Source organism: Coregonus lavaretus, assembly GCF_964263955.1.
Source record: "Coregonus lavaretus genome assembly, chromosome: 6".
NCBI lineage: Eukaryota > Metazoa > Chordata > Actinopteri > Salmoniformes > Salmonidae > Coregonus > Coregonus lavaretus.
Genome location: NC_139993.1, coordinates 37,933,077 through 37,940,847, shown reverse-complemented (window position 1 = coordinate 37,940,847; position 7,771 = coordinate 37,933,077). Strand labels below are relative to the sequence as shown.

Below are 7,771 nucleotides of genomic sequence, written 5' to 3'. Positions count from 1 at the left end.
CCAGTCAGACGGTCTTAATAAGAATATTTACTGAATTGTTTAAGTTAGTGAGTCATTGCTTGCCTCATACGATCCATCCTGATCTCGCAAGCTTACATTCTGTTTCAATACACGGACACAGTATCTGTGTAGCGAAACAATGTAAGCTTGCAAGATCAGGATGGTTTGTTCTAGGCTGAGTCATTGCAGCAACGCATTTGAAGCATTTAAGAATGTCTAAATATTCACTACAGAATGACACGCATTACAGACAAGCCATACAAAACAAACAAAAAATAAACCTCATTATGGTAGTTAACCCTGGAGAGGAACACTTGAATAGAAAATAAAAGTTAAGTCACATACTCAAGATGAGTGGCTGCTGCTCTCCCAGCCAGACTCCAGCCTGGAACACACTGACAGAGATGAGCTGTTTTGGAGTACTGGCTAGAGAGAAGGGTGCTTCCACAACAGGGCACTGACCATCAAAAGCAAAGAAAGAAGAGATCAGTACACTGCACCCGATTAGTGAAAAATAAAAGGCTCAGGTTGAATAAGAAGGATAAAATATTCCTTTGATGTGAAATCTAGCATTAGTGATAAATGTGTTTAAGCACATTTCTCATTGGCTTTGTCTAGTTACACTGAAACATGTAGCAGTACTTAAGGCGACAGTCAAGCAAATATTTTTTTTACATGCAAATACTGTATGTACGATTAAGGCGCGTTTAGTTTTCAGAAACAAGCCAAAGAAGATCAAGTAAAAAGAAAAGGTATCAAAAACAAACACTTGTGATATCAATAAAAAAACAATACATTATCACTAAGTAAAAACATCCATATTTCCAGCTACAAGAGGAGAACCCTGATCCTTCAGTCACGTCCAGTAGTGTTAAGGCTTTTGTTGATTTCATACAGTACAGTATTGAATTGGCAAGAATTGATCACCGAATATAGCCACCAAAATTGATCCAAAGACAACTTTGAAATCACCTTGCTTCTTTTCTGTTTCAGACATTTTAAGATAAGGCACAAGCCTTTGACATATCAATTTTATTGAACAGTATTAATTCTGCTACTGTAATATAAACAATCTATAATACAAGACCCCTTTCTAGCTCTCCAAGTACAAATGAAAATCATATTTTTTTTTATTTCAGTCGCTCTTCCAAATATGAGGGAACATATTCATATTTTGAGAGTAGAAAATAAAAATATTTAAACATATGTAATGGATCATATTTTGGATATCCATCACACATTTTTCCAACAATATAAGGCTTAGATTAGTTTTCCTGGAAAAGCTTCCCACTCCAGTAAACAGTGTCTATAACAGTGGCCTCTTTAAATCTAAAATGAAGTACTGCTGAATAAAATCAGCTGATTATCCTTTTTTTCTTAACATTCTTACTTAAATTCCAGCTATGCATTTCATATATTATCAAGGTGAGATTGTACAAGTGTGATGTGGTGGACAAGTGTGGTGTGGTGGACTATCCTGCATGCCATGGAAAAAGTGCTCTGTCTCCATCTAGAGTCCACTTAGGGTTTTACCAGGGGCCATTGTCTGGGTAGCTTGGCACAGAAGCAGGGTATTGGGGTAGGCTTGGGCCAGTTTCAGTGACAGCATTGAAGCCGGCCTCTCTCACAGGGGCGCTCTTCCAGAGTCCATTGGTCCACTCTTCCTGTGCACGCTCAAAGCTGCCCCCTCCGCCACGGTACATCCTATGAACCTGATAGAAGCAGAGCAGACAAACCAACTAGTCATACAGTCCTGAAAGTTTATTCTCTTTCCTTGCCTACAATGAGTGAATTGTCAAAATGTTATGTATTTTTCTGATTTGTGTGTGTGTTTCCAGGTGCTCATGCATTTTTTAGGTGTGTGTGTGCGCGTTGGACTCACCCTGATGAGAACCAGTCCCATCAACACAGTCACCAGAGTAAAGAGCAGAGCTGAGAATAGCATGACTACAGCAGAACCCACGTTGTAGCTGAAAAACAGCACTGTCGCAATCCAACCACTTTGGGGGTTCATCAGAGTGGTGGAGCAGTGGGGTTAGTATTTGTCAATGGCATGAATACTGGATTACATCAGCTGTAGTTATTCACCTATCACAGCATGACACTGCAGTGAGTAAAATGAAGGTGGCATTGATACATAATCTACAGGTGATCTTTATTGCTAAGCTGTGAAGATTTTTCTATATTCCTGAGGTAAGTGAGGCACAAGCCATTCAGATATAGCAGCCAAAATCCTAGACAGTCCCTTCCAGACTTGAGGATATAAAATATTCATTCTCACCAAGCACCCCAACCAGAGATGCCCACAGTCTGAATGAGAGCAAGAACACACTGGAGGAAGAAGATGAAGAAGAAGGCCATGAAGTTGAAGGAACTGTCAGCCCTAGGAAAGAGAAAGGGAGTTATGGAGTCAGTCAAGAAAATTGTATTTGGAGTGCAAAATTATAGATGTTTGGCTTGACGTTTGTTGAGTGGACCTTACCGAAAGGCCTTGTAGAGAGGTCTAAACCAGCATGTGTAGCTGCACGGACTGAAGAGAAGAAGCCAGAGCAGGGAAAGGCCGAAATTGGCTGCACTTCCACCTCCTGCCCACCAAGCTATGCATGACACCACGTTCACACACAGTGTGACTGAATACACTGCAGAGAGGAGCAGAGACACCACAAAACATTAACATATTCACTCAGCATTGAATGAAACACAGTCCAGTTCCCAGAGTAGGCCTATATGTGACCCAATAAAGATTGTTGGTGTAACTCACACATCCAGAGGTTGTAGACCCTGCGCACCAGCTGTCGGTGCGGGGCTGGGATCTCCTCCTCCACATTCTGGTAAAAGCAGGGCTTGATTCTTAGGAACTGAGGCAGCGGGGGGAAGTTGTTGACCCGCTCTGAAAACAGGAAACGGATGATTACACGTGGGAAAACAGGATGTCAGTGAAACGAGAATACGGTGAATTTTGAGATTTTTTTGGAATATAACAAATGGTGAGGCACAATAGTGAAAGTGGTCAGTGTTATTAGTTGATCTTTATGGCCACAATTTAACTATGAAAATTTGTGATTAAATTATTATTTTTTATAATAATAATAATGCGATAAAAAAATAAAATATATATATATATATATATATATATATATATATATATATAGTTACGTCAGGATATTATTTTTGCCAATATATCGTATTGTTTTGACAATCGTAATATTATTTTTGCGCTAGTTGGCTGTAGTTGCACCAAAACTCCAGTATTTTTCCTTCATTGCTTGTTCTCCATCTTCTTTTTAAATACGGAGCCAATTTGTTTTCAGCACTTATTTCCATGAGTGATCAAAACTTGTTTTCACATGGCTCCCTCTTGTCCCTCTGCAGCAGACATATGGTGAGCAATAGGTTGGGAACATCGAATCGCAATACATATAGAATCGTTAGAATCCCAATACATATCGTATCGGCATCAATGTATCGCGATAATATCATATCGTGAGGTCCCTAGCAATTCCCAGCCCTAATGAGTATGGTATGGCTATTTCAATAAAAAGATTGAGTGTGTCACTTATAATCTGTGTCATGCGTATACATTACTTGTAACAGGTACATGTCATGTTTCATGAAGAACATAATTGCATTGTTTACAGCAAGACTTCAATTGCAAAACATTTAGATACAAACCTGTCATTATGAAATCCTATGTGTGTCCTTTCCTGCAACATAACACAAATAATTGGCATACTTTACATCTCATAAACATTCAAATAAATAATTATCTGGGAACGTGCAGTGTGTGATTTATAACTAATCAACAACAAAATACTCTCAGTGATATCAAGATGATGACAAAGATTAAATTATATGCATGAGATAGTCAGGTCACGTGTCCCTACTAGATATGGGTATGCTAGCTAGGAGGTAATTTTCTAGTAAACCCAGTTTAAAAGATACACTTACCTTTGATAACTTCGTAAAAATAAGAAATGTAAGTAGCTAGCTATATTTAGGCAAGAAAATAAGACCACGCGTAAGATACAATTTTGACTAACTACCCCTATTAGCCAGGTAATTAGCTAACGTAAAGTTAGCTAGTACTACTGTCAGTATGTAGATAATAATTTGTTAGCGGTCTTCAAGCGAAATGTCATAAAAAGGTCAGCTGCCATGTGGATACAATGAACTGATTAATAGCAGATTCAATGTTAAAGAAATAAAGCTAGTGATTGTGTAACTTATTTTCTTGTAATTCAATGTTTTGCTAGCACCTACCTGAAAACCACTAACTCAAGCTCGGTTCGGGATGGTCGTAACTAGCTACCACAGCCACAAAGGCATAAACCCCGCCTATTTCTACAATTTATCTTCTTAAAATCTGATTTTACACATAAACCTAACCTTAACCCTTACCACATTGCTAACCTTATGCCTAACCCTAACCTTAAATTAAGACCAAAACGCGACATTTTGTTTTCATAAATTTGTATGGTATAGCTAATGTTGACTTTGTGGCTGTGGTATCTAGCTGGTGGAAACCGTTAGGGGTCGCGTCGAACCAAAGCCACCGCACTGCATTGAGGGAGTGGTAGTTCAACACAGGTCCCACCAAAGCAAATTTAAATACGATTGTTTCGATTGTGAAACTACAGATCCCGTAACCTATAGAGGGCGTGGACAGGAGACGTGTGACTTCAGAGAGAGCTGGATAATTCTTGTCCCTAGATAAGAAAAGCTACGTTATGGCAAATTAACAATGATGTATTTTCTTGATCAACTATCAGTTTTGTGGAGTTGATGTTGAATAAGTTTTTTCTATTGTCAGGAGTTTACTATTGTCCGATTCCCTTGACATACGTTATATTGTATTTACCATAGGCTTAGGCAACTGTCTTTTCCATGTGGGTACCGTACTGTGTCCTACAAATATGTCCTACAACACCTTTTGCACCCGACAGTAGCAGAAACGCAAACAATATGTGAAGAAACTTCAATTCTGCTGATCTCAGTCACACCTAATTAATCCATCACTACCTCTACAACTTGCCTCCCACACCTCAACAAAAAGGCTCATACTTTTCCGAAACTTTAGTATTTTCTGGTGATTTTCATTGAGACATGGTACTTGGTTGGCAACTGTATTCTCAAAGGAGTTGATCAATGATAATTTTGTCTGCAACTCTTAATTGTACAGTTGAAGTCGGAAGTTTACATACACTTAGGTTGGAGTCATTAAAACTCGTTTTTCAACCACTCCACACATTTCTTGTTAACAAACTATACTTTTGGCAAGTCGGTTAGGACATCTACTTTGTGCATGACACAAGTAATGTTTCCAACAATTGTTTACAGACAGATTATTTCACTTATAATTCACTGTATCACAATTCCAGTGGTTCAGAAGTATACATACACTAAGTTGACTGTGCCTTTAAACAGCTTGGAAAATTCCAGAAAATGATGTAATGGCTTTAGAAGCTTCTGATAGGCTAATTGACATAATTTGAGTCAATTGGAGGTGTACCTGTGGATGTATTTCAAGACCTACCTTCAAATTCAGTGCCTCTTTGCTTGACATCATGGGAAAATTAAAAGAAATCAGCCAAGATTGTAGACCTCCACAAGTCTGGTTCATCCTTGGGAGCAATTTCCAAACGCCTGAAGGTACCATGTTCATCTGTCCAAACAATAGTACGCAAGTATAAACACCATGGGACCACGCAGCCTTCATACTGCTCAGGAAGGAGACACGTTCTGTCTCCTAGAGATGAACGTACTTTGGTGCGAAAAATGCAAATCAATCACAGAACAACAGCAAAGGACCTTGTGAAGATGCTGGAGGAAACAACAGGTACAAAAGTATCTATATCAACAGTAAAACGAGTCCTATATCGACATAACCTGAAAGGCCGCTCAGCAAGGAAGAAGCCACTGCTCCAAAACTGCCATTAAAAAAAGCCAGACTACGGTTTGCAACTGCACATGGGGACAAAGATCGTACTTTTTGGAGAAATGTCCTCTGGTCTGATGAAACAAAAATAGTTTGGCTTGCTACATTTGCACACACTGTATATATATTTTCTGTTGTATTTTTGACTTTATGTTTTGTTTACCCCATATGTAACTCTGTTGTTTTTATCGCACTGTTTTGCTTTATCTTGGCCAGGTCGCAGTTGCAAATGATAACTTGTTCTCAACTGGCTTACCTGGTTAAATAAAGGTGAAATAAAAAATAAAGAAATGACCATCGTTATGTATGGAGGAAAAAGGGGGACGCTTGCAAGCCGAAGAACACATTTACATTGTAGTCATTTAGCAGACGCTCTTATCCAGAGCGACTTACAGTTAGTGAGTGCATAAACATTTTTTCCCTCTCATACTGGCCGCCTGTGGGAATCGAACCCACAACCCTGGCGTTTTGAACACCATGCTCTACCAACTGAGCTACACGGGAGACCATCCTAACCGTGAAGCATGGGGGTGGCAGCATCATGCTGTGGGGGTGCTTTGCTGCAGGAGGGACTGGTGCACTTCACAAAATAGATGGCATCATGAGGAAGGAAAATTATGTGGATATATTGAAGCAACATCTCAAGACATCAGTCAGGAAGTTAAAGCTTGGTCGCAAATGGGTCTTCCAAATGGACAATGACCTCAAGCATACTTCCAAAGTTGTGGCAAAATGGCTTAAGGACAACAAAGTCAAGGTTTTGGAGTGGCCATCACAAAGCCCTGACCTCAATCCTATAGAACATTTGTGGGCAGAATTTAAAAAGTGTGTGCGAGCAAGGAGGCCTACAAACCTGACTCAGTTACACCAGCTCTGTCAGGAGGAATGGGCCAAAATTCACCCAACTTATTGTGGGAAGGTTCTGGAAGGCTACCCGAAACGTTTCACCCAAGTTAAACAATTTAAAGGCAATGCTACCAAATTCTAATTGAGTGTATGTGAACTTCTGACCCACTGGGAATGTGATGAAAGACATAAAAGCTGAAATAAATCATTCTCTCTACTATTATTCTGACATTTCACATTCTTAAATTAAAGTGGTGATCCTAACTGACCTAAGACAGGGAATTTTTACTAGGATTAAATGTCAGGAATTGTGAAAAACTGAGTTTAAATGTATTTGGCTAAGGTGTATGTAAACTTCCGACTTCAACTGTATCTATTTATTGAGAGAGGGCATCTGAAAAAAAAAAAAAAGGAGGAATTCCTCACATGATGGCCTTGTTGTGAGAGGAAGAGATCGACAATCAATGATTTTTCCTTTTATAGATCTCATTTTCTCCTCAGCGTTACATCTAGTTATTTTTGTTGTTATTTTTTAGTACTACATTGATATTGATCACTGCATTGTTAGGTGTAGAGGTTGCAAGAAAGCAGGGGCGGTGTGTTCAATAGGGCGATATGGGCGACGCACTGCCAAACGGGAAAAGGAAGGGATTTTTTTTCTAATCAATTATATCACGGCAACAGTAGTTATCAGTGTTGTAATCTAGACGTCTGATCTGCCACAGTGCCACTAAATGTCCAATCAGGCTAAAGTCGTGCTTCAAATGCCCCCCCCCCCCCTTTTGGGGCGATTTCAGTCAGGTTGAAAATCGCCCAGAAGTCTGTCATAGACTCCCATGTAAAATCTATTTTTTTCAAATATCAGAGCTTTCAATACAATCTCTATGGGTTTCTGAGGGCTTGCACTTACGCGCTTTCGTCATACGTAACATAACCATGAACGTAACTAAGAAAAGAGCGGGTAGCCTCGTCAATCAATTCACTACTACT

The 7,771-nt window shown here is 39.4% G+C and overlaps 1 protein-coding gene across 2 annotated transcripts; it reads right to left on the bottom strand.

Annotated features, from left to right (window-relative positions):
• Positions 1-11: 11 nt before the first annotated feature.
• Positions 12-4,303, bottom strand: LOC311131461 (secretory carrier-associated membrane protein 4-like). 2 transcript variants are annotated; one of them, XM_084164474.1, is made up of 7 exons: positions 4,261-4,303; positions 3,673-3,704; positions 2,762-2,890; positions 2,483-2,639; positions 2,282-2,383; positions 1,883-2,000; positions 12-1,712 (listed from the first exon to the last, which is right to left on the bottom strand). In XM_084164474.1, exons 2-7 carry the CDS (start codon positions 3,677-3,679, stop codon positions 1,530-1,532), a joined length of 696 nt encoding a protein of 231 aa, XP_084020600.1. In that variant the 5' UTR covers positions 3,680-3,704; positions 4,261-4,303; the 3' UTR covers positions 12-1,529. The 2 variants fall into 2 exon arrangements, with proteins under 2 accessions (XP_084020600.1, XP_084020601.1); XM_084164475.1 differs by having other exon boundaries at positions 3,949-4,283.
• Positions 4,304-7,771: the final 3,468 nt, after the last annotated feature.

What these genes read in the sequence shown, in the direction of transcription:
- LOC311131461 (XM_084164474.1), bottom strand. An exon ending in GGTCTACAACCTCTGGATGT is followed by an intron (nt 2,640 to 2,761) that starts GTGAGTTACACC and finishes TCCTCTCTGCAG; the next exon opens with TGTATTCAGTCACACTGTGT. An exon ending in TGGGACTGGTTCTCATCAGG is followed by an intron (nt 1,713 to 1,882) that starts GTGAGTCCAACG and finishes TGCTTCTATCAG; the next exon opens with GTTCATAGGATGTACCGTGG.